Source organism: Medicago sativa, chromosome 2 (assembly GCF_051527215.1).
Source record: "Medicago sativa cultivar Bolivia chromosome 2, Bolivia_mono, whole genome shotgun sequence".
Classification (NCBI taxonomy): Eukaryota; Viridiplantae; Streptophyta; class Magnoliopsida; order Fabales; family Fabaceae; genus Medicago; species Medicago sativa.
The window spans coordinates 71047812-71074264 of NC_140750.1; the positions used below are offsets into that span (position 1 = coordinate 71047812).

A 26453-nucleotide genomic window follows, 5' to 3' on the forward strand; every position below is an offset into this window, starting at 1 on the left:
AAATAAAAAAACAGCTGCGTATACAGTCTAAACTAACAATTGAACTATGAACTCCTGGATGTTGGAAATTTAGGTCTTAATAAAAACAAATTTCATAAAACATGTTCAACGAATATGAATCAATAGCGGAAGCAAACAAAACATTGAACATGAATACGAACGGATTTACGACATGTTTGATTTATCAAGGATATTAAGAATTAGGGTATCAGGAATACCTCGATGAAGCTTTGATAACAACTCTCTCAACAATAACGATAAATGGAGAGAGGATGTGATGATCTGAAACACACAAAACAGGGTTAGCGGCGGCTGATTTGGTTCTTCCTAAACCGGTACCTTTATGCCTCTAGTTCGTATCGGGGACCATAACCTCTTTTATATTGGATGACCATCAGCGTTTCCCATTATTCCGTTAATGGACCATCCGGACATCCACTCATTGAGCCCGTATCAACTAATTAAATGTTTAATTAATTATCCAATTAGAAATCTAATAGCCTTAATAATTAATTTGATCACTAATTAATTAAGGCTCACAATTGATAAATAGCTAATATAATTATTATTACGATATTTGCCCACATAATGATATTGGAATATAATAAAATAATAAAATATTCCAACACTGTAATGTAGAAGATAAAGCACGTAGCAAATAAAGTAATAAAAAATTTAAAACTATTTGCAAATATTTCAACATGTCTCAGTAATACATCTCTTTGAGACCGTCATAGCCTATATTGATTACAATTTCTTGGTTAATTTCCATCAATGAAGAATGTGCACAATACGAGAATCGGATACAATATGTATGAGTGATAGATCATTCAATAAAAAATATAACATACGATACACGTGTGTGTGATACATCGTTCATTAAAAACATAGCTCTTAGTTTACTTATTTACTACTGACATGGCCTAAAGAGGAGTATGATCAACCTGTAAAACATTTTCAGAAGAAAGAAACCTACTTGGAATAAGAAGGTATTGCTTATGGTTGGCTTCTACTTCTGAAGGACTGGATGTATCTGTCTAGATTACTCTGGTGGTAGTGCAGTCTCTAGAATAAAGAATGAATAGGGAAATTGGACTGAGAATTGGGTGATAATATATTAATAGGTGGAATGAATATGAATGGTTTACTTGAGAGAGAGGAAGCATAACACAGTCAACACACATTGGAATCATGAGAAAATATTAAAACCAATGTTGGTGGCAGCAATTGGTAACCGTGAAAAACTGAAGGGGTGCATGGAGAGAGGGAATGTAAGATTGTATGAAAATATCTTAATGCATTGAAATTTATACTAATAAAGTTTGTGCACATGTAGGTTGATGGAATAACTTTTTGAATGAATCATTTCTAAATGTAGCCATGTAGGTTCCTTAAAAAGTGTCTCAAGACAATAAATTTGTGCTTTATTAAAAGTTGATTTCATATGTACTCATATTTTACAAAATAAATGAGTAATGAATTGCATTTTTACACTTTTGTTTTGCATGAATCTTGTCATGTTTGAATTTGTATGGAGGTTGTGGAAAGGATCAAGGCCATCAATAAGGGGCCTAAATTCCTTACTATTTGGACTAATCTATTGTTGGAATTGTGGATGCAAACCAAGCAAAAAGACAAAAAACATTGTCATGAACAATATGAAAAAGTGGGGAAAATCTTTTTGTCCCCGATCTGGCCTCTTGTTTTAGAAATACTTTTGAGTATTTGTGACTACCAATATTTGTCATTAAAAAAAAGTTCAAATATGTACGAGGAAGAAAAAACTAACACAACAACTAATTAGTAATATTTGCGTCTGAATTTTTTTGATTGAAATAGGAGAATCTATTTTGCGTGCTCCAAATATTTTTCGACAGAGATTCACGGTTAAAAGGATATAAACTTCCTACATTTTTTTTGTAGAGATTCAATGTTATAGTTGGAGGGTTAGGATCATCTCCATTTGATAAAATAAATGGAAGTACACAATTTGGAGAGAGATAGACACATAAAATAGGCAGTGGGTCCTACCACTAAGTGGGTCCCACCATCATTAATTATTTTTTACTTTTTCCAATTTTTTTTGAGTCTATATCTCTCTAAATGGAGAAATGGAGAGGATACAAAATGGAGAAGATCTTGACTCTAGTTGGATATAACATTGTATTAAAAACAAAAAGTTTTAATTTTAACTATAAGATAAGATACCAACTCTTTTATTGAAAAACATGGAGTTTGATTTATAAACATTCTGAGTGTAAAAAAATTACACACACATCATTTCTATGAAGTATGATAGCTCAACTGGTTTAAAGTAAAAAAGACAAGGCTTAATTAGTCCCCGAGTCCCTTAACTTAATTGTTTGTACCAAATTGGTCCCTTAAATTTAATTTGTACCAAATTGGTCCTCTACGTTTTGCCCCATAACCACTTTAGGTCCTTTCTGTTAGTTTTGCTCAAAAAACTTTAACTCATGTATATGAAATACCCAAAATACCCTTAATGCCAAATTAAAAATCCCAATTTATTTTCAAAAATAAAAAAAAATCTAAAAAATTATAAAATTAATTTTCAAAAATAAAAAAATCTAAAAAATTGTAAAATTAATTTTCAGAAATAAAAAAAAATTCTAAAAAATTGTAAAATTAATTTTCAAAAATAAAAAAAATTCTAAAAAATTTGAAAAAAAATCAGGAATTTTTTTAAAAAAATCTGGAAATGTTTTTTTACGGATTTAGTCAAAATGGATTTTTGTTAATATAATTCAGATTTTTTTTCGAAAAAAAGTTTTTTAAATTCCTGAATTTTTCGAAAAAATTTAATATTCCTGAATTTTTTTCAAAAAAGGTCAGATTTTACAAAAAAGTTTTTTAAATTCCAGAAGTTTTTATAAAAAAGTTTTTTAAAAAGGTCAGATTTAAAAAACTTTTTTTTCGAAAAAAAATCTGACCTTTTTTGTATTTTGAATATTAAATTCCTGAATTTTGTAAAATCCTTTTTGTTTTGAAAAAAATCTGACCTTAAATCTTTTTAAAAAACTGAATTATAATTCCTGAATTTAAAAAATCTGACCTTAAATCTTTTTAAAAAAATCTGAATTATAATTCCTGAATTTAAAAAACTTTTTTTCGAAAAAAAATCTGACCTTTTTTGTAAAATTTTGAATTTTTGAATATTAAATTCCTGAATTTTGTAAAATCTTTTTAATATTGAAAAAAATCTGAATTATAATTAACAAAAATCCATTTTGACTAAATCCGTAAAAAACATTTCCAGATTTTAAAAAAAAAATTCCTGATTTTTTTTCAAATTTTTTAGAATTTTTTTTATTATTGAAAATTAATTTTCCAATTTTTTAGATTTTTTAGAATTTTTTTATTTTTGAAAATTAATTTTACAATTTTTTAATTTTTTTTATTTTTGAAAATTAATTTTACAATTTTTTAGAATTTTTTTATTTTTGAAAATAAATTGGGATTTTTTTTTTTTGAAAAAATATAAATTGGGATTTTTAATTTGGCATTAAGGGTATTTTGGGTATTTCATATACATGAGTTAAAGTTTTTTGAGCAAAACTAACAGAAAGGACCTAAAGTGGTTACGGAGCAAAACTTAGAGGATCAATTTGGTACATATTAAATTTAAGGGACCAATTTGGTACAAACAATTAAGTTAAGGGACTCGGGGACTAATTAAGCCAAAAGATAAAAACTTGTGATCATGAGTGTTTTTTTTTAAGGAAGATCATGAGTTTAAAATCAGACAACATATTTTTCTATTTTTTGAAAGAATATAAAATAAATTTTGTTTTCTCAAAAATGAAAGCATGAATGTAACAATTGATTACAAATATGTAATGTCCGAGGTTCGAACCCCGACCACCACAAAAAAAAAAACAATTGATTACTAATATTTGAGTTCAGATATATTTATATATCGATTTAAAAAATTGCATGCAAATACATATTTTTTTTTGACAAAAAAATGTAAATATATTTATTTATCGATTTAAAAAATGTAAATTTTGTTTACACGGATAGTGTATAAATTAAAAAAAATAAAATAAACGCAAGCCCAATCTCTGAGCCCATTTTCACAACCCTACCTTGGAGCCAGGAAATGCTATACCTTTGGGACCCTGGATCAGATCAACACAGTATGGAAGAAGAGTTCTAGAAGCCAAGGATAAACAATACTACAGTAACCCCTCTCAAGCTAGGAACTATGGTAGAAACAGCCCTCCTGCGCCTGAGGCTCTCATTCAACAACTGGCTGACATGAGGATCAACCAGGCTACTCATATGGATGCTACTAAGGGTCACCAACAAACTGTGTTTCAAACAAACAGTAGGAATCACTTTATTCCAAAAGCTATCCAAGGGGTGTCCATGCAAATAACCACAGTTCAGACTAATTTCCAAGGAAGTTCCAGCTCATCATCTAAAAGACAAAGGACAGAGGACTCAGCTCCACTCCAATCTGAAATGGCAGGCCCTGCCCAGCAGGCCAGCCAACAACCATGAAGCTCCTTTCTTGGAACTGTCAAGGGCTTGGTAACCCCTTGACAGTCAGAGCTTTCAGAAAGCTTATCTCCCTTCACCATCCTGATTTTATCTTCCTTATGGAAACTAAGAAATTACGTAATAAATGTTCCTTTTTGAATTACTTAGGTGATCAGTATGAGTCTTTTATTGTTGATTGTTCCACTTCTGGTGGAGGTAAATCTGGTGGTCTTATTTTTCTTTGGAACCCTGTTTTCAATGTGGAAATAAAGATGTATGATTTGTTCTATATTGATGCTGTTATTTCCTCTTCCACTGATAAATCTTGTTGGAGATGCACTGGCATTTATGGTTACCCCCAACACCATAACAAGTTCCTTACTTGTGATACCATAACTAATCTATCTTCTAATAATTGGAATCCTAATTGGCTTATTTTTGGTGATTTTAATATGATTCTTAATAGTAATGAAAAATTGGGAGGTAACCCCCCTGATTTAAATATGCTTCAGATGTTCCGAGATACTATTAATGTTTGTAACTTAGATGATTTGGGCTTTACTGGTGACATTTTTACTTGGGCTAATAACCATGATCATGATAATTCCCATATTAAGTGTAGACTTGATAGATTTCTGGCCACTCAAGAGTGGATTTCTTTATTTCCTAGCTATTATAACACCCACTTGATTAAATTTGGATCTGACCATAACCCTTTATTACTTGAGTTTTCCAAGTTTAACCATGACAGATCTAAATACCACAAGGTTCAGAGGTTTGAACAAGTTTGGCTCAGCAATCAGGGGCATACAGGAGTTGTTCAACAGGCTTGGGCAAACTCTCATATTCCTATAGCTCAACGTCTCTCTCTTGCCTTAACCAACCTGTCCAAGTGGGGAAAGGAGACTTTTGGCAATATTCAGAAAAGAATTGGAACCACTCAGGTGGCTCTCCAGGATCTCTACAACATTAGTGAACAACAAGGCATAATGACCCAGATCAAGAACAAAGAGAAGGAGCTTGATGAGCTCTTAATCCAAGATGAAGTCTGGTGGCAACAAAGGTCCAGAGCCCTTTGGTTACAAAAGGGGGACAGAAATACTAAATTCTTCCATATGAAAGCCAACCAACGCAGCAGAAGAAATAATATTGCCAGGATTCAAGACAATGCAGGACATACTCATTATGATCCTAATAGAATTGAAGATGTGTTTGTGGACTACTTCAAGCATCTGTTCTCTAGTCAGAAACCCACTAATGTGGAGTCCACTACCCAAATTGTTAAGGATAAACTTAATGAGGATATGAAAAGGGCCCTCAGCACCCCCTTTACTAGTGAGGACATCCTTAATACTGTTCATGGCATGAAAAGCTTGGCTGCCCCTGGCCCTGATGGCCTCCCTGCTAAATTCTACCAACAATACTGGCCTACTATAGGATCTGACATTACAGCCATATGCCTCGACATCCTCAATAATGGTGGTGACCCTAGTCAATATAACCACACCAACATTTGCCTTATCCCCAAAAACAAAACTCCTACCTCTCCTAAAGACTTTAGACCCATCTCTCTCTGCAATGTCATTCTCAAACTCATCACTAAAACCATAACAAACAAGATCAAACCCCTACTACCTAATATCATTTGTGATAACCAAAGTGCCTTTATACCAGGAAGACTCATTACAGATAATACTCTCATTGCTTTTGACATATTCCACTATCTCAAACATACTAATAGGAAGAATGGCTTTGTGGCCATTAAAACGGATATGGCTAAGGCATATGACAGATTGGAATGGCCCTTCATTAAGTCTATCATGCTCAATATGGGATTCCCTCAGCATCTGGTATCTCTTATTATGAGATGTGTCTCTACGGTGTCCTACATCATTCTTATTAATGGCAGACCCTCTGCTAGATTCAGACCTCAGAGAGGGATTAGACAGGGAGATCCCTTGTCACCCTACCTCTTTATAATCTGTGCTAATGTTTTTTCCAATCTCATCTCAAAAGCTCAGCTGAATAATAAGATTCATGGAGTCAAAATAGCTCCAGAAGCTCCTGAAATAAGTCACCTATTTTTTTGCTGATGATAGCTTAGTTTTTTGTAGAGCAAACAAATCTGAAGCCACTCAGCTGAAACAGATTATAACTACTTACCAGGAGGCATCAGGCCAACTTGTCAATTTAGATAAATCTGAGATCCTCTTCAGCAAGAAGGTTGATATTCACAACAAAAATGAGGTGCTTAACTGCCTCCCAATGCAGCTGGTTACAACTTTCTCAAAATACCTGGGCATGCCAACCAACATTGGAAGGTCTAAGAGACAAATATTTGACTATGTGCAAGAAAGAATTTGGAAAAAGCTGAAGGGGTGGAAGGAGAAGCACCTGTCTTTTGCAGGAAGAAGCACTCTTATTCAGGCTGTTGCTCAAGCAATCCCCACCTACGTCATGAGCTGCTTCCATCTTCCAAAAACCTTCTGTCAATACATTGAAAAGATGATTTGTAGATTTTGGTGGGGTAGTTCTATGGACAAAAGGAAAATTCACTGGATTAAGTGGAGTACTCTTTGTAAAAACAAAAAACAAGGAGGACTAGGCTTCAGAGATCTCAGCCACTTTAATGAAGCCCTGCTGGCCAAACAGGGCTGGAGACTTATAACCAATAGCAACTCCCTTCTGGCCAGAATGTATAAAGCTAAGTACCACCCTAATTGCTCCTTCCTAGAAGCTAAACAAATTCACAACACCAGTTTCACATGGAGAAGTCTTCTAAAAGCCAGAAGCCTTATTCAGAAAGGCAGTTATTGGGTAGTGGGAAATGGCATCAAAATTAACATCTGGAAGGATCCTTGGTTGCCTAACCAGAATGGCTTCAAAGTCTGGACCCCAAAACCGTCCACATCCCATCTCAACCTAGTTCAGGATCTTATTGACCAAAATAGTCTGAATTGGAAAGCTGACATCATAAAGGGTCTCTTTCATCCGTTTGAAGCTGATCAAATCCTCCAATTGCCTCTAACCCCTCAGGCACAAGAGGATGAACTAGTTTGGTTGGGAACTAATGATGGAAATTACTCTGTGCGCTCTGGATATTACACTAGTATCCTCTGGGACCAAAGTCACACAAATGAACCTAACAATTCTCAGTCTAAGGACAATAAGCAATGGGACACATTATGGAGAATGAAGATTCCCCCCAAGTATACTCACCTAATCTGGCGTATTCTACATAAAGGGTTACCTGTTAAAAACAATCTTTTCAACAAAGGAATGCTCAGTGATCCACTCTGTCCTAGATGTACAGACTCTATAGAAGACATTAATCACACTTTCATGGGCTGTATATGGGTCAAACAGGTTTGGTTTGCGTCCCAATTCACCATCAATATGGACAACATCAATTTAAACTTCACAGATTGGTTAGAACAGATTATACAGGCTATGGACAAAGAGAGTTTATGCAACATTTTTACCATTATCTACCAGATTTGGCAAGCTAGAAATAATCTTATCTTCCATAACAAAAGTGTACCTGTCTTTGAAATCATCTCCAAAGCTGCAAATCTCGCTGAAGAGATCAAATCCCTTCATCAACAATCTTCATCTATAGCTCCATCTGGCAACCTTAGTGCGCAGCGCTGCAACATCAGCTGGAGTCCTCCTTCAAAGGGTTACCTCAAAATCAACGTGGATGCTCACCGTATAGGTGATGGCCGTTGGGGTTTGGGGTTAATTCTGCGACGGGAGGATGGGGGCACGGTTGTGGTGGCCACTAGGGAAGCTTGGAGCGGCGAAGATGTGAAGCTGGCAGAAGCGCTTGGAGTTCTCGAAGCTCTTCAGTTTATCAAGCAAAACGGGTTGAGCTCAGTTATTGTTGAAACAGATTCTCAGGTTTGTGTCAAAGCAATTGCCTCTAGATGTTGGTCTAGATCTTACTGGGGAAAAACGATAGAGGCTTGTGTTTTGTTATGTGATTCTCTGGATAAGATAGAGATCAAGTGGACCAATAGGAATAGTAATCATGTTGCACATGAGATAGCTTGTTGGGCTGCAAAAGAGCCAGATAGGTATTGGACTTCTAGATTTCCTAAGCCCATCTTTGCTCATATCCAAAAAGATATGAGTTTGTAATCTCTCCTTTTTTAATGCAAGTTTATATTAAAAAAAAAAAAAAATTCTCTGAGCCCATTTCATTAGAAGGTTTGCGATTCCAAAAAACAAACCCTAAAACAACATCTCAGCCGCTGTCGCACTGAAATCAATTTGTCACCGGAAAACAGAATCTAGAGAATTCCTCATCGTCCGTCGCAAGAAATCTCATCTTCCAGGTTAGTTTTCCTTTAATTTTCAATCCCTATATCGATTTCATAATCCAATCACAATAATCTCAACCTTTACACCATCACTTACAATCGTTTATTTTCCTTCTCTGTAGCTATCAATTAACAATTCACAACCATGAGACCAATTTTGATGAAAGGCCATGAGAGGCCATTAACATATCTCAAGTACAACCTTGACGGCGATCTTCTTTTCTCTTGTGCTAAAGATCACAATCCCACCGTTTGGTTTGCCGATAACGGCGAACGTCTCGGCACTTACCGTGGTCATAACGGTGCTGTTTGGTGTTGCGATGTTTCCCGTGATTCCAGTCGGCTTATTACTGGCAGTGCTGATCAGACTGTTAAGTTGTGGAATGTGCAGACTGGTCAGCAGTTGTTTACTTTTAATTTTGATTCTCCTGCTAGGTCTGTTGATTTCTCTGTTGGTGATAAGCTTGCTGTTATTACTACCGATCCGTTTATGGAACTTTCCTCGGCGATTCATGTTAAACGCATTGCCAAAGATCCCGCTGACCGTAAGCATCAAGCTTTTTCTGTGTCTGTGTTTGTGCTTTATTGATTTTATGCAAATTTGATGATTGTCAATGCTAATGCCAATGTTTGTTTGTTTGTTTGTTTTATTCAGAGACTGCGGAATCTTTGCTTGTAATTAAGGGACCTCAGGGAAGAATCAATAGAGCCATTTGGGGACCACTCAACAAGACCATTATCAGTGCCGGAGAAGATGCTGTCATTCGTATTTGGGATTCTGAGGTGAGGATTTGCTTCTTATTATCTATTTTTATTTATTTTGCAAACACTCACACATGCGCCATGTGATAGAGATTTGACGAAATTTTACATTTAGGGATAGAGCTGGGGTAGCATCTATTGTAGAAAAGATGGTAGAAATTCAGCTCATATACTTGACCACTTTTTTTAACTATTTAATTATACATGAGTGGAATTAGGTTTGTTCTTTTTCATTCTCAGATCATGTGAACGAAAACAACTGTAAATTGGGGATGTCTGGTATACTGGCTAGTAGTTTAGCCGAGAAAACTGTTTAGCTCCATCTTCCTATTGCCCACATTTTCTTACCACCAGTACAAGGTTACTTTGGATTAATTAATTTCAGAATTGCAATTCGTCTACTGGATTTGGATCATTATCTTGTTTGTAAGTGCTCATAAAAATTTGTGGTGGTCAATACTGAGTGATATGATTAGAATTGACAACATTAGAGAGAGAGTGAGAGATTAGAGAGAGAGTTGGGGTAGCACATATATTAGAAAAGATGGTAGAAACTAGACTTAGGTGGTTTGGGCATGTAAGAGAAGACATGTAGATTCTGTATTAAGGAGAGTAGATCTGATGGAGGGTAGTTAAATCACTAGAGGTAGATGCCAGGTGAGGACCTAGAATAACTATAAGGCTTTGTTTGTGCATTTGAGCGAGTAGTGCTTTGGTGGGTTCAGTTATCTTCATAATACGAAATACCCCTAATTTGGGCATTGGGAGGTTCAGTTATCTTCATAATATGAAATCCCCCTAATTTGGGGAAACTCCAAATTGTCTTGAGGAGGGTTTTGAAGGGTTTGTTTGAATTCATCAAATTCAATCTATGTGGTTATACAATTCTTAAAATTAGAAATATATTAATAATAAGAATTCGTGTATCATTCTCTAAAAAATACTTCGAAAAAATATGAAAAGTTTCTCCTTTTTTTGCTATATTTCTCACCCTCCAAAACCCTCCCCTCCAAACTCCCAAACAAAGTCTAAACTAACAAGAAGGATTTAGAGATTACTGGGTTGGATATGAATATGGTATATGATAGAACATTATGAAGTAATTTGATCCATGCAACCGATTCCACTTATTTGGATAAGGCTTGGTTGCTCTTATTGTTGCTAACACTCGGTAGTCACTAATACTATCTCCATCTACTACAATTACTCCATTCTATTCTCTTGCTGGCTTGCAGACTGGAAAACTACTAAAGGAGTCAGACAAGGAATTGGGCCACAAAAAGACAATAACATCACTCGCCAAATCGGCTGATGGTTCACATTTCTGCACTGGCTCCCTTGATAAGTCTGCTAAGGTATCATCATCATTTTAATTACTTTTTTTAATCTTCTGTAACATACCATGAAATTATTGCAGTTCACCTAACCAGTTTCCTTTCTTTTTTGCAATATTAACTAGATTTGGGATAGCAGAACGTTGTCTCTTGTCAAGACATATGTGACAGAACGTCCTGTCAATGCGGTTACAATGTCACCTCTTCTTGATCATGTATGTATCTGTGTATTGTTAATCATTTGATTTAAGTCATGTCACAATATTCATATTAATAATTTTGCTAATCTATTTAAGTAATAATGTTTCACCTTTAATTAACTAATGTCTTCCTCTTGCATAATAATGGTGTCCTATTTTTTTGAAGGAAGCTTGTTAAAAGTTTGCATAATATACACCAACCCCTTTCTTTCAGAAGTTTGCATAATGCCTCAACCCCTTTCTTTCTTATTCTCCCAGCTGCTTACTAGTTCATGATATAAATGCATTTTAAATAGTTCCTTGCTAATAGTTTTGCAATAAATTCTGATATCACTTCAGTTTTCAATTTTTAGTTATTTGGGACGTGTGTTACTCCAGTCATTGTATGGTTTTCTCTATTCCTTACCCTATGTTTTTTTTGTAGGTGGTACTTGGAGGTGGTCAGGATGCTTCAGCTGTCACAACAACTGATCATCGTGCTGGAAAATTTGAAGCCAAGTTCTTTGATAAGGTAGATTTGAGTTTTCTTTCTAATACCATTTCAAGTTCTCTCAGGTGTCTATTTTTCATATTTGTTATTTTTCCATTTATTTGTTTAGATTCTTCAAGAAGAAATTGGGGGTGTGAAAGGGCATTTTGGACCGATTAATGCACTGGCCTTCAACCCTGATGGAAAAAGGTACATCCTTTGTTTTTAATCTTCAAATCTTTCTGTGTTGCAACATAGCATATTTTTTTACTGTTGGTAATCTTCAATTTACGGATGAACTGGAAAAATGGGCTACCATGATTATGTTAACCTTTTACTATGCAGAATTTATATCCACCATCGATTCACATTTTTTCAAGAAACAAAACCATTAATTCGCATAATTGTTTGAAATTTCAATATTTTTCCTTATGCTATTTACTTGTATGATTGTCTAATAGGGCATATTGCATAATAAATATAAACAGATTGTAGATTGTTTGGCCGACCATGCCCAGTTTTTCTTCTTTATATTGCATTGATACGAAAATCCTTCCTTGCTGTTGTTTCTTTTCAAAATATGATTTTTCCGTAGTTTTGGGGCCCTCTTGTTCGCAACAAAGTAAAATCCATGGAAACCTTGAAATATTTCCTAAGGATATAGGAGAGATTGATTAATAATTGGAATATAGCCTGGTTCTAATTTAGCAGTTAATCATAAACAGGCGAAATAGTTTACTTGTCTGATACCATGTGGTGTCCCTATTTAACCTTCAAATTTGATGGATCCTTTAAACTTATGCTAAGCAGTGTAACTTACTCAAATGATTTATGCTAGACATTAGTTTCCTGTATTGTGTAATTACTAATTATCATGGAAAGGAGTGTGAATATTCCAACATTTTGGTAATCGAAGATGATCAATATAGTAGTAATCGACACATTTGTTGTGATTTTTTGCTTCAAATTATATGTTGTTGCAAACTAATACTATGGTTCTCCATTTGATTTATGAGGCATTATATTATAGATTTCTGAGTATAAGTTAGTTGTTGAACTGTTTCTTTTATTGTACAGAGTCTCACACATTCTTATTATTTTGTAGTTTTTCAAGTGGAGGAGAAGATGGATATGTACGTTTGCATCACTTTGACCCAGATTATTTCAATATCAAAATTTAGTGCCTAGAAGTTAGCTTTCAATTTCTTTCACATAATTTATTTGCTGACGCTGTTGTGTACTAAAGCTGTTCCTAGTAATCCTTTTGTAACAACATTATGAATGAATTTTGGTTGGTGTTAGACTCCCGTATTCAAGATTTTCATAGCACATCATTTGAATTTGGGACATATTTAGGAGCTTGGCATATCTGTTTGTTGTTAAAGCACATCACCTTTTAAATAAGGTGTCACCAAAATATATAACTCGTTAAGATTCTGTGGAAGATTATAGGAATGTGGAGAAAAAATGATGGGATATAAGTGTAAAATTCTGACATGGTATGTGAAAATCTTAGAATAAGATACTGTGACAAGTTTTGTTATGTTGATTTTTTCCCCTTCAGGTTCTAGTACTGGTATTTTGTTTAGAGCAGTGATATATGTAGAACTCTTTGGGACAACTTTAATGGCAACTTTCGTTTTCTCTCATTTGATTGGTCAAACACAATAGAGAGAGAAAAATGAAGAGAGAGAATAAGAAGATAATGTGAGTATGAGAGAGAAAGTTGTTAAAATTGTTAGAAAATGGATGTACAAATATCATTTCTCTTTTGTTTAAGAGTGATAATATATTTGTTTTCTTTTAAAAAATTAAAATAATATCTAACCCTTTCTTTATCACTATAATACTGCGTATACACGAGAACTTTATCTTGGTGGTTTCAACTCATTATGTGGTTCATACTTTAAATTAAAATTGGCATACTTGCCTACAAGACCTTGTATTTGGCATTTGAAGCCATACATTCATAAATAATTTTTAGGTATTGTTATCTTTTTCTTTTGTCTTTGGAAAAGTTGTTTTCCTTACACTAGTGAGAAGCCGTGCAAAAATATTAGGTCTTGTGATGTGCCCTTTAATTAACACCAGCATGACAAACATTGTTTGTCAAACAATACCTAAATTTGGAAAGAAGCTAACATAGAAAGTTAACTAGTGAGACTGAAACAAATCACAGGGTATAAAGTCACATATGTGGTTGGTTAACAGCATTAGAAAGTTCCTTAAAAAAAACATTAGAAAGTTGTCACATTCATTAACAACAACAATTATTTTTTTGTTAAAGATTACACGTAACAATTTTAATTAAACATCATTACCTAAACTTTTTAGATGTTCAAATATAAACGAAATCAATAATAACAATCTTAGTTATGTTCAAATATATGTAGTATATGCATTTTTGGGTACAAAAGACATATGTTGTCAAACAATCATTTTTTTTATTTAAAAAAGTGTTTTGAACGAGAAAGAGAGTCCCTCCTGTGACTTTACCTCCGGGGAAAATCTAAAACTTTGTAGAATATTTTCTCTCTTACTATTAATATTAAAAGATGTTTTTTCTTAAAACACACTAGATTTTTTTATAACGACGGCGGCTGACTTCAGACTGGTCACTGCATTTACCGGCGGCGACGGTGCAGAGAGACTGACCAGTCCACTCTGTTACTCTTCTTTTCTTCTATATTTTTGTTGAAAGCAGACGGGAAAATCGGTGTATATCCATTTTTTGATAATTTTTTCATTGAGTTCAATGCTATCAATTTTTACATGTTATATTAAATTTCTTCGATGATTCACTAAATTTACATAACAAATTTTCAATGGCTGAACATCATCGACAGAACATGGTTGAAAATATACACAACAGAAAATGAAGCTTAAATGATGATAATGGTGGGATGATGTAAAATGATTTTCAAAAGTAAACTAAAGAGGTTGCAACTTTCATGGAACCAAGCAGAGAGGGGTGAAGAAGTCCTTAGAAAATTGGAGAAGATGAATTAAGTTTCTCTCTCATTTCAAACTGCCCCTTCTTTCCCATTTTTTCACTTAACTCTTGGATGAATCTAACGGCTGAAAATAAGGCAGGAGAGACTGCTGGAGACAAACAGCTGGAGAGGATCCAGGTCCACAATTCTTTTCCTTTCATAGCTAAGGAGGAACATTAAAGACAAAGATAGAACTATTCACTCACATGCCGCTAAAAACACTATTGACATGCATTAAATTATGGCAGACACTTTTATGATACTTTTGACTAAAATGTCACATTATTTTGCATGTCAATAGTATTTTTAGCGGCATGTGAACGATAGTTTTATATTTATCTTTAGTGTTCCTCCTTTGCTATAAAAGGAGAAGAATTGCATCTTTCTCACAACTTGAATGGTTGAGGTTCTCATATTGAATTAGAAAGAATATGTCCTCATATTGAATTAGTCTGATTCATCAGATCAAACCGACTGAGTTACTAGTTAGTACTGGTTTTGTCAATGCATATACTCCCTATTTTCAGTTAGGTTAGTTAGTTGGAGCCAACTTTTAGAATACTGATTGATTGCATCTCCCTTTCTCAGCTCTGCCTCAAATTCCCTTCATATGCTGCTATCTACATTGATAAATTACTCGATACTCTTGTACCTCATCTTCTGAAAAATCTCATATACTTCCTTCATTACACTACCATTGTTATCTTTGCCTTTTAAAGAGAAAAAAAAAATAAAAAACATTGTTGCCTTTCTATTTCTATCTCAGGACCACAAAACATACAAAGTGACAAAAAACTTGATGATGCTCCGGAAATGACCTTCGGATGTCCTTGGATTGATCAATTCAACCACCCTCGACTCTTTGGAATTTGGAAATGAGCAAACAAATATTTTTGCTTTTAAAAGGCATAATAATATAATACTCAATACAATAATTTTAAAATTAATTGGGAAAGCGAAAATTATTATTGATAACGTGATATTAATGACAATATATTACACCCATTTAAGTTGTTTTAGTGGTGTTGGCTTGAAAGTTTTACAATATCAACCAATAAAAAACCGTCTTTTATATGACTTTTAATTATGATTAAAGTCAAATATTATTAATGGTTTTCATCATAATTTGGTCATTCTTATATGGCTTAATTGCACTTTTGGCCCCCTATCTTTCCAAAAGTTGCGGTTACAACCCCCTAACTAATTTAAATACAAAACAACACCCTAAGTATTGATTCTATGGCAGTTTTGGCCCCCCTGGTCCATTTTTGACTTGGTCTTTGATGACGTGGCACCCAAACCCCTTATGTTTGGTGCCACATGGATATTTGTTTATTTTTATTTTTTTTTAAATATTGCAGGCTTTTTTGGCTTTTTTAAATTGGAGGAAATTTAAAAAAAAAGGAAAAAGAAGATAGAAATCACGTGCCCCAATTTCCCAAAATCTTCAATGGTTAGAAATTAGGGTTTAAAAACCCCCAATTTCCCAAATCTGCAAATCGACCTCAATCCACCTTCTTCTTCAACCTCAAATCGATTTCCTCTTCTTCTTCTCCAATCGTTGTGCGTGTTTCTTTCTTCTTAAATCAATTTCGATTTCGATTTCGTTCTGGGCTTCTGTTTGTTCATCTGAATCACATAACTACACAGTTTTTGCTGGAAACCAAAAATGGTTGAATATTCATCTTCATCGGTTAGTGGCTCAACATTGAAGCACAGAACCAAATTGGTTTGTTATTGTGGTGTTGATTCACCATTGGTGACTGCTTGGACTGATGAGAATCCAGGGAGGAGGTTTCACGGCTGTGGAAGGTATTTTGTCAGAAGAAAATGCAATTTTTTTAGGTGGTATGATCCTGAGGTACCTGATTGGCAGAAGAAAATAATTCGAGCACTGTTGAGGAAGAATGATGAATTGAAGAAGAAAGAAAGAAGTTTTGTAATTGTCATAGTTGTGTTAGGAATGATGATGTTCATGTTTGGCCTTTTAGCTCTAGGGTTAGCTATGAAACAAGGTTGATTGTTGTTCTGATGTTGTTAAGTTTTAAGTTGTTTTTTATTGTAAAGAAGTTGAATGATGTTGAATGTTTGTAACCTTTGATTTCGGCAAGTTAATGAAAATGTTTGTAACCATTGATTTTGGCAAGTGAATGAAAAATGTTTGTGGTTATGAGCTTCTAACATATGCAAGATAATGACATGAAAATATGACATAGAGGACAGAGTAGAACACATAACAAAAAGTCTGATATTATGTCGCAAAATATCATATCCAAAGTAACAGAACTTAAACTAATGTGTTCCAAAATAACACATGACATCAAGTTTCAATACTTCACTATTACAACCCAAAATATAATGCCAACAAAAGAGTACTTAAATTGCATTACACCCCAAAATATAGAATAAGTCTCGACAGGCATATCAAATAGGTGGCACTACTTCTTGTTTACTGACTGCTGTGTTCCAATAGGCTCCATGCTCACTATCTTTACACTGAATCTTCACACTGCTACCAGGACTGCTCCTCAACAATTCCTCAGCATAGTTTCTCAGTTGCGCATATTGCTCATCTATGGCACCATGGATAAGTTCCAAAGACTTCTTCTTAGCCCCATATAACTGATAGCTACTTAACATCGTTCCCCACCTTTCTTTACAAGCGTCCTTCAATTTCTTTATCCTAATACGAGGTGTGAGTTTCAGGAGTGGTATCAACTTCTTAGCTAACAAAGAAGTTCTAATCAATCTAGATCTCCCACCGTAATGACACTTATGATCATCACAATAAGTTGTTAAAACAAAGTATGTTTTAGGTGGAGCCTTGCTAAACCTCATGTAAAATGGACAACCATCAGCACACTTAGCCACAACCCTCTTCCTATCACTTTTCTTAACATAAATATTTTTCCTTTATTGCAAAGCAAACTCTCTCACAGATGTCCTAATTTGTTCAGCACTTGAGAATACTTGTCCCTTCACAAAAATAATTTCTTCAGACAATTTGAACTTATGTAATTTTGGCTTACCACGGTCAGTATCCTCGTTAGAAGAACATATGCTATCTAAATCAGATGAATTTCCATTCTCATCATCAATATCTTCAAGTCTTGCTGCATCAGGATTCTTTGAACTTTGAAAAGCCACTAAAGATTGAACATTTGAAGTAACCACAGGTTTAGGATTTATCACTTGGTTAGGCAGCACATCTGTCCAGTCAAAGCCCTCATCATAGTCACTGTCATTTAGAGACCCCCCATCCTCACTATCTCTTTCAGACTCATCACCTTCAGCTGCTACAAACTCAGGATCCGTTCCACTTTCAGATTCAAAAGGGGAATATGAATGTTCCTCATTCTCATATCTTGCATCAAGATCGGCTAAATCAAGATGTTCCAAGTAAAAAGTCACACTATCCTCAGCCTTATACTCAGCTATGAACCTTACCACATCCTCATCATTTTTAATTGCTCTAAGACCATCTTTGAGTTCTCCTCCAGCCACAGCATACCGCACAGTATAGTCCCCCTTTACACCTAACTCTCTCACCAGCTTGTCCAAGTCAACTAGGTTAACTTCATCTAATACCCACGTGCCTCCATAGTGATAAGTATCACCCCTTTTGTATTCAAAGTTAGGATCCCCACAAAAGTAACCATTGTATCTATACCTTATCCTCACTGAGTGGTCCTTAGTAGCACTACAAGCAATATAATATTAGCTAAGTTAAAAAAGCCCTTAAATGACATTATTATTGTATTCAATACACTCATCAACCATACCAAAATCAGTGGTGTAACAGCAATAGTATGTGTACAAGAGTATTTCTACAAAGTGTGTGAGTTTATACAGTATAAGAGTATTTATACAATGACACAATATTTCTACAACACAAGAGTTATTATACAGTATAATGTACAAAGTATTTGTACAGTATTGCTAAAAGTATTTGTACAGTATTGCTACCCTAAATTCAAGCAACATACTTCACATAACACAACCAAAAAGGAAGACCCCAGTTACAATATTATATGCAGCAGACATCACACAACAACAAAAAAAGACAACCCAATATTCAACCAAATACAAAAACGAATCTTGCTTTGCACTTTTAGGCATCACACAACAACCAGAAAAAGACAACCCAATATTCAAGCAAAGATAAAAACGAATCTTACTTTGAGGCATTGTTGTCAGGAATCGTCTTCTCTTGTCGACGAGCAGAGCTTTCACCATTGTCCATTCGATTCAAGCCTTTATCCACCCACTTTATCTTCTCCGAAAATAGTAACACAAACCCTAGTTATCTGATTTTCACGGCAATCGTTTTCTGGAAATGGAGATTATGCGAACAATGGAGAAGAAAAGAGATTTTCGCCCTGAGACGTGAGAAATTGGAGAAGAATGCTGAGATGATGAAACAAAGGGGGCCAAACTTAACCCTAAGTTATCTAACAATGGTGAAAAGCAGGTCACGTGACCTGACTTTCTACTTTCTTTTTCCTTTTTTTTTAAAAATTTCCTCCAATTTAAGAAAGCCAAAAAAGCCTGCAATATTTAAAAAAAAAATTAACAAATATCCACGTGGCACCAAACATAAGGGGTTTGGGTGCCACGTCATCAAAGACCAAGTGAAAAATGGACCAGCGGGCCAAAACTGCCATAGAATCAATTCTTAGTGGGCTGTTTTGTATTTAAATTAGTTAGGGGGCTGTAACCGCAACTTTTGGAAAGATAGGGGGCCAAAAGTGCAATTAAGCCTTCTTATATACAAGAATATTACCCAACTTATGCGTGTAAGGATAAGGGATGAACTCATCCACGAACAACACCAATATAGTAAGAGGCATTAATTGACTAAAAAAAAATGCACTCTTTGGTTTTCTTGTCGAAATGATCATCCGTCCAACACAAAAGAAATTGGGAAACCTCTTCCAAAATCGAGTTCCATCGTTGTCAGCTAATGGATTCCCATTTTCATCACCCTTATCCTCCATTAGAGTTTAAGTTGCAGCAGGCGTCCTTGAAAGGTACAAAATAAAACTTGTTATTGAACCCCTAAAGAGATTAATTCCATAAAACCTTCAAAGACCTTGCAACGTTGCTTCACAGATACCCAACTAGAATTACCCCAAACATCAAGCATCCTAAAAAATTTGAAAAATTGGAAAGATACAGAGATAGTTGGACGCATCCCCATATGGCACCTTCTTTTCCCACTCGTGAGTTTCTCGCGCACTCTATACGATTCAGATTATCAAATCTGACTGGCATAAACAACCTATAAAATCCTCTAAAATACGTTGAAATATTTCATATAGTAGAACCTCGACAAGGCGCGTGAGAAACTCATAAGGTGGAAAAAGTAATTGCATCGCCATATAAACACGTGCTAACTCAATGTCCATTAGGTACTCCAATGAATTGGGCCGAAGCCTCAAACTTATCTAACCTAAAGTCACTACTTTGCCACCTCAAACTATCCACTTGGGGAAGAAAATTGCTCTTCTACCATCACGTTTTGCTCACTCCCAACTGAACTTCTGAAAATACCTCCAGCGACTTAAGTCACGCAGGTGTTAAACGCAATGTAACTTAAGTCACGCTGAAATACAACCCACATGACTTAAGTCACGCTGAAGGTCATCGTGAGTTAAGTCACGTTGTGTGTCCTTTTAAGATCATACAACAACTCAACAATTATGTCTTTCCTAATTTAATATGAATTAATGGTAGCCCAAAAATTAAAAGGAACGTTTGAGATGAAAATATGACTTAAGAGAGCCATGTGTTAGTTCTCACTTCATTCTTTATGCACCAATGCGTTGAGGTTTCACTTTCTTCTTCTTTGCGTGTTCAAAGCTAACTCTGTTTTCCTGCTTCAACATTTCTTCTTCCCCGCCAATTATTCATCTCAATGAAAGGATAAATCAATCTATTTATCTCCTCTAAAAGTTAATTTAGTCTCATCATCTTCTCCAACAAATTAAAAACAAAATTTGAGTAATAATCCAAGATTTCATATTTGTTACTCTCAAGAACAACAAGTTTAGCCATTATCTTTATTTATCTTTATTTAGAGAAGAAAATACCAAAAAAACTCAGCAAAACAAATTAAAAAATTGATGTATGAACGAATGCATATATAAAAAAGATTACAAATGAATTTCTATCCACTATTTGTTATTATTATTCAAGGGCGAGAGGGATGTTGTGAAAAAGAAGCATGGAGAAAGCAGAACCAGAAGGAGCGAAGAAGCGTTAACGCGTTGGTGCATGAGCAATGAAGTGAGAATGGGTGCATAATTTGCACATGTCTCTCTTAAGTCATGTTTTAATCGCAATCGTTCCTTTATATATATAAATGACATATCAATATTCATCCATATTTTCTCATTGAGATATCAACAAAATGGACGGGAGCGAGGATTACATTTTACTCCATGTCCGTGTCAGCTAATGTGTTCATTGTCTCTGTCTTCATTCTCCTCCTAACCAACTCCGAACCTAACCACCTATAAACATTATACTACACTTGGTAATCAAAGACACATGTGACAAATAAACGACTATCAAATTTGATTGGATCCCCACAAAACACAAACAATGAACCAATAAGATCAATGATGACTCTACTTCTTAAAAAATGGTTATGAATCTCACAATTTTTATTAACTATTATTCACCAAACTACATGTCAGTGTTGTATATGTCAAAATATGAGTAGTTATTGAGTTATTAAGAGCAATCCCGTGCTTCGCACGGGTCATACACTGGTAATATATAGTGCTATGATTTATCAAACTAAGGAAATCAAGAGAGAATGAAGTAGGATGATATGTTTAGATTTATCAAAATGGTGTTTATACTTGAACCAAAGTGTGATATTTATATTTATACTACTAAGTTTACCACTATTACATGTGTGAAATTATTTGCTTTACCATGATGCGTTAACATTTAGATAGGTAATTAACCATTACTATTATAAGTTGACGATATTTCAACATAAATTGTAGACCTATTACTCCCTCCGTCCCATAATACATGACACAGTTGACCATATTACGCATGTCAATGCATAATTTTGAGGTTATATATCTTGAATAATATATTAGAAAAAATTATGAAAATTTGATATTTTAAAAATACTCATCGAGACGAATCTAACGACATCTTATATAATTGTAAGCTAATTTAGGTTTTGTGATTTCTTATAACAATATTGTTGTTTTCTTTTCTTTAGTTGTTGAGGGGGTTTATATTGTTGTTATACATTAGATTAGATAATAATTCACACATGGTTAGGAGTGGAATTTTCAATGGAATACCGGAGAAGTCAAGGATAGACGAAATAGGTGGGAAAGAATTAAAAAAATAAAAATAAAGATTTCCCCAAAAAATAAAACCAATAAAGATATTGTCAAAAAATATAAATAAAAACAATAAAAATAAAAAACATGCGAAGAAAGATCTAGAATAAAAATCTAGATCCACTTGTAATGCAAATCCAACGGTTCACACTTTCTCACAAAATCACTTGGCTTAAAAATAATTCTAGATCCTTCTAGTATAACCTAAAAAAACACCCAAGATTAAATCCTAGCCGTCCATTAAATCAACACCTTCTATATAAACGCGTGACAAATACTTTCCCATGGCATCGCGTACTTCACAACTTCACAATTCCGTTGAGATCTAACAAAAGAATAATTCACAAAGCTTGAAATTAGGGTTAGGTTTTCGATTTCGATTGTGAAATTTGTGAAATTTGAAGATGTTTGGAAGAGCGCCTAAGAAGAGTGATAACACTAAATACTATGAGATTCTTGGTGTTTCGAAGAATGCTTCTCCTGATGATTTGAAGAAAGCGTATAAAAAAGCTGCGATTAAGAATCATCCTGATAAGGGTGGTGATCCTGAAAAGGTTGATTTTTTTATTTTTGAATTTGATTATTGGATTATCTGATTTGGTTTTTGATTGATCAATATATGTTGATGATTGGATTTGATAATTGTTGTGGTTTGAATAGTGATTAGAATTGAATTTAGGGTTAGTTTGATTGAATTAGGGTTGTGGGTAGAATGATATTTGTTAGGGTTTATTTGTCATGGATTATAAATTTGAGATTTTTAAATTAAGGGGAAGCTATTTTACTTTAAAAAAGTGATTTTTTTACTATAGGATCCCCGTAGCTAATGGGATTGATATTGATGTTTACCCAATTGATTGTTGTTAGGTGTATTGGTATTGATTATGCAATTAGGATTGGCGTTAATGCTAAAGATTGATAATTGATTGTTAGTTGTAATGATATTGATGATTGAATTATATAATTGTTGTGGTTTGAATTGTGATTAGATAGTTTTGATTGTTAGTTGTATTGATATTGGGTTATATAATTGTTGTGGTTTGAATTGTGATTAGTTAGTTTTAGGGTAGTGTGATTGAATTAAGGCCTGGGTTATGGGAGTTTGATTTTGGTTTTTGTTTTGATTATTTAATTGATGAAATTAGGGATTAATTTGTGTTTGTTTGTTTTTGATGTAGTTCAAAGAGCTTGCACAAGCTTATGAGGTTTTGAGTGATCCTGAGAAGCGTGAGGTATATGATCAGTATGGTGAAGATGCCCTTAAGGAAGGAATGGGTGGTGGCGGTGGTGGTCACGATCCATTTGACATCTTTTCATCTTTCTTCGGTGGAGGTGGATTTCCTGGTATGGTTTCTTGTTTGTTATTTTAATTTAGGAGATTAGGGATTATTCAATCGATAACTGTTTGTATGATTGTGTCTTAATCATATTGTATTTGTGAACAGGTGGTGGTAGTAGCAGAGGAAGAAGGCAGAGACGTGGTGAGGATGTCGTTCACCCCTTGAAGGTCTCTTTGGAGGATCTTTACCTTGGGACATCTAAGAAGCTTTCTCTTTCACGAAATGTCTTGTGCTCCAAGTGCAAGGGGTATGTGTTATGGAAGGTCTATCTGCATGTTTGTTGGTATTTTTCTAATGGCTCAGAGTTCTTACATTGTTGATTGGTTTGATTACAGGAAAGGATCAAAGTCTGGTGCTTCGATGACCTGTGCTGGTTGTCAAGGTTCTGGTATGAAGATATCTATGAGGCATTTGGGTGCCAATATGATTCAGCAAATGCAACATCCTTGCAATGAATGTAAGGGTACTGGAGAGACCATCAGTGACAAAGATCGATGCCCACAGTGCAAGGGAGAGAAGGTTGTTCAGCAGAAGAAAGTACTTGAAGTTCATGTTGAGAAGGGGATGCAGAATGGTCAGAAGATTACCTTCCCTGGTGAAGCTGATGAAGCGGTTGGTTTTGGATCATACAGTTCCTTAGTTTGAGCTGGATTGTTGAAATTCTAGATACTGATTTTAACTTATTGTTTGTCTTGCAGCCGGACACAGTTACTGGAGATATCGTCTTTGTACTTCAACAGAAGGAACACCCCAAGTTCAAACGAAAGGGTGAAGATCTTTTTGTAGAGCACACATTGTCCCTCACTGAGGCTTTATGTGGTTTCCAATTTGCGCTGACTCATTTGGATTCTCGCCAACTATTGATTAAATCAAACCCTGGAGAAGTTGTCAAGCCTGGTATGTAGATTATTCACATCTGGTTTACTGCATTGTGAAAACATTGTTGAGTGACTGAATTTTGTTCGTCTTTGGTGCTGAAATTTTCAATCTTTTGGTTATGCAGATTCATACAAGGCAATCAATGATGAAGGAATGCCAATGTACCAGAGGCCTTTCATGAAGGGCAAGCTTTACATTCACTTCACTGTGGAGTTCCCTGAGTCTCTGTCTCTTGATCAGGTCAAGGCTTTGGAGACAATTCTCCCAGCAAGGCCTGTATCTCAGTTGACAGACATGGAGCTGGATGAGTGTGAGGAGACAACACTTCATGATGTCAACATTGAAGAAGAGACAAGAAGAAGGCAGCAAGCTCAGCAAGAGGCATATGATGAGGATGATGAAATGCCTGGTGGTGCTCAAAGAGTACAATGTGCTCAGCAGTAATGAGTTTGGAGATGTCCTTCATGGATTTGTTTTAGCTTTGTTGGGCAAAACAGTGGTGTCTGATCAAATGATTTTTGAAAAACAGTGTAGCATTTATTTCCGTATAAAGATATCCTATATGGTTAATTTTATAATTTGTTCCCTTGTGTTTGCAAAATTGCAGCTACTGTGAGTTTACTCTCCCTCTCTTATTAAGCAATTTTTTCCTTCCTTGCATGCTTTATTATCCTATGACTTAGATAGGTACAAATCACAGTACTAGAATATTTCACTGATTATCTCCCCTAGGTTAGTGTAATTCATATTCACAAAATTTTAAAGATACAATCAGGAGATCGTGAATGATTATCTTGGAATAATTTTGACATGTAAAGCATCTGCAACTTGATTACAATCTAGTTTAAAACTGGCACAAGTAAAAGCCCGTGTTTATTCTGATTCCACCCTTCAAAAAATAAGTTATCCTGACATTCAAATCAGCTATCACGTTTTGGACTTCAACTAAAATTTAAACTACATTTTTATTATTAATTCTTTCTTAAAGAAATACGTGAATTCATGTTCTGTAACAGTATGTTTTGTTTTGTTAAGTTGGTTTAACCAAGGAGGTCCAAGTTGCCTTGGAAAAACATTTCAGTAAAAATTACTGTTTGGTTTCACTGTAGCAGCTTGATTCCGATCATCCCTCTTGTTTCCGCACCAACTTGAATTGAATTTTAGATTTTTTATTTTATTTCAGTCGTCTCTGACCTTCAGTCTCCACTGGCTGCGTGTGCATCTACCGTTGGTATTACACAAGTATTTTGACCAAAGCAAGTGTTTCAATTCAATAATTGTACAGTCGAATCGGTCACACGTACGAGAGCCAACACTTATTTGTTCCATCTCTTTTCTTTTTTGCCCTTTTTTTTTTTTTAATCGGCAAATATTATTAAACGCCATCCTTGCAAGACGCAAGGTATGGACGGAACAAGATACAAATGATGCCGCATATAGACGGTACACCATAACCACCTAAAAACACCCCTGAAGATAAACCCACCAAAACACACCACCACCTAAAACAAACTCCAAATAAAAACAAGCTCTGTAAACACGGTATCCACAACCGCTCATCGTCACTATTCACCCCCAAAGAACACCCTCAAAATAAAACACCCAGACCCCGACACTCAAGCTGAGCCACATTTCGAAGAGCACCTGACCGACAGATCATGCAGCTTCCACAACCTCGCGACCTCCGATCCACCGAAAGAGCACAAAACAAAAGCCCAAAAACCAACTTGAGTCAAAGAACTGACTCCCGATCTCGAATCAAAAGTGATCGGCCCACCAGACTTTAGAACCAATTAGCAGGGCACCCCTCGCCCCCGGTACACCAGAGGAAAACCAAATCAAGTCAAACAAAGATTGCAGCTAGACCCCGACTCCCGATCTCGAAGCCAAATGAACCGGCCCACCGAAACCCAGCATACAATAAGTAGGACGAAAGACATAGCATGCGAAGTTAAAATAGCAAACAAATCACAAGGAAAAGGCGCAACACAAAGGGACATGCACCCTCCAAATTCCGTAAACACCTAAACCACCCAAAAGGCACAAACAAGAGCCAGTGACGACGAACAAACACCCATGTAACAGAGGTTGCTTCCTAAGGAAAACATCCCAACAAGCACCCGCCTCCTTACTTAAAACACCAACCACCACCACACATCAACACCCCCACCACACTTCACCACCACCACACATTACCACCCCCACCACAATTGAATAACCTTCACCACGGATTTGTAGATCTTCATTCAATGATGCAAATTCTTCTTCTTGTTCTAGA

At 35.1% G+C, this 26453-nt stretch overlaps 5 protein-coding genes across 5 annotated transcripts; 4 read left to right on the top strand and 1 right to left on the bottom strand.

Annotated features, from left to right (window-relative positions):
• The first annotated feature begins 4520 nt into the window (after window positions 1–4520).
• LOC146950306 (uncharacterized) lies at window positions 4521–8643 on the top strand. The gene is made up of 2 exons (XM_085748624.1): window positions 4521–6353; window positions 6670–8643. Exons 1-2 carry the CDS (start codon window positions 4521–4523, stop codon window positions 8641–8643), a joined length of 3807 nt encoding a protein of 1268 aa, XP_085604750.1.
• Window positions 8644–8688: 45 nt separating this feature from the next.
• On the top strand, window positions 8689–12939 carry LOC146950307 (eukaryotic translation initiation factor 3 subunit I-like). Its single transcript, XM_085746244.1, has 8 exons — window positions 8689–8840; window positions 8948–9370; window positions 9481–9608; window positions 10823–10942; window positions 11047–11136; window positions 11546–11632; window positions 11721–11800; window positions 12696–12939. Exons 2-8 carry the CDS (start codon window positions 8971–8973, stop codon window positions 12769–12771), a joined length of 981 nt encoding a protein of 326 aa, XP_085602370.1. The 5' UTR covers window positions 8689–8840; window positions 8948–8970; the 3' UTR covers window positions 12772–12939.
• A 3313-nt stretch (window positions 12940–16252) lies between these two features.
• On the top strand, window positions 16253–16603 carry LOC146950308 (uncharacterized). The gene has a single exon (XM_085748625.1). It carries the CDS (start codon window positions 16253–16255, stop codon window positions 16601–16603), a length of 351 nt encoding a protein of 116 aa, XP_085604751.1.
• Window positions 16604–17496: 893 nt separating this feature from the next.
• On the bottom strand, window positions 17497–19580 carry LOC146950309 (uncharacterized). Its single transcript, XM_085748626.1, has 2 exons — window positions 19513–19580; window positions 17497–18283 (listed from the first exon to the last, which is right to left on the bottom strand). Exons 1-2 carry the CDS (start codon window positions 19578–19580, stop codon window positions 17497–17499), a joined length of 855 nt encoding a protein of 284 aa, XP_085604752.1.
• A 2665-nt stretch (window positions 19581–22245) lies between these two features.
• Window positions 22246–24776, top strand: LOC146950310 (dnaJ protein homolog 2). Its single transcript, XM_085746245.1, has 6 exons — window positions 22246–22510; window positions 23135–23300; window positions 23402–23543; window positions 23632–23908; window positions 23995–24193; window positions 24300–24776. The coding sequence occupies exons 1-6, from the start codon at window positions 22361–22363 to the stop codon at window positions 24617–24619; spliced, it is 1254 nt and encodes a 417-aa protein (XP_085602371.1). The 5' UTR covers window positions 22246–22360; the 3' UTR covers window positions 24620–24776.
• The last annotated feature ends 1677 nt before the right edge of the window (window positions 24777–26453 follow it).

Excerpts from the sequence above, each read along its gene's own strand:
- LOC146950306 (XM_085748624.1), top strand. The coding sequence starts at position 4,521 with ATGAAGCTCCTTTCTTGGAACTGTCAAGGGCTTGGTAACCCCTTGACA. Across the intron at positions 6,354-6,669 it reads TGGGATTCCCTCAGCATCTG|GAGGCATCAGGCCAACTTGT; the intron begins GTATCTCTTATT and ends ACTACTTACCAG.
- LOC146950307 (XM_085746244.1), top strand. The coding sequence starts at position 8,971 with ATGAGACCAATTTTGATGAAAGGCCATGAGAGGCCATTAACATATCTC. Across the intron at positions 9,609-10,822 it reads TTCGTATTTGGGATTCTGAG|ACTGGAAAACTACTAAAGGA; the intron begins GTGAGGATTTGC and ends GCTGGCTTGCAG. Across the intron at positions 11,137-11,545 it reads TGTCACCTCTTCTTGATCAT|GTGGTACTTGGAGGTGGTCA; the intron begins GTATGTATCTGT and ends TTTTTTTTGTAG.
- LOC146950309 (XM_085748626.1), bottom strand. The coding sequence starts at position 19,580 with ATGGAGGATAAGGGTGATGAAAATGGGAATCCATTAGCTGACAACGAT. Across the intron at positions 18,284-19,512 it reads GGAACTCGATTTTGGAAGAG|TGCTACTAAGGACCACTCAG; the intron begins GTTTCCCAATTT and ends TATTGCTTGTAG.
- LOC146950310 (XM_085746245.1), top strand. The coding sequence starts at position 22,361 with ATGTTTGGAAGAGCGCCTAAGAAGAGTGATAACACTAAATACTATGAG. Across the intron at positions 22,511-23,134 it reads AGGGTGGTGATCCTGAAAAG|TTCAAAGAGCTTGCACAAGC; the intron begins GTTGATTTTTTT and ends TTTTTGATGTAG. Across the intron at positions 24,194-24,299 it reads TGGAGAAGTTGTCAAGCCTG|ATTCATACAAGGCAATCAAT; the intron begins GTATGTAGATTA and ends TTGGTTATGCAG.
- LOC146950308 (XM_085748625.1), top strand. The coding sequence starts at position 16,253 with ATGGTTGAATATTCATCTTCATCGGTTAGTGGCTCAACATTGAAGCAC.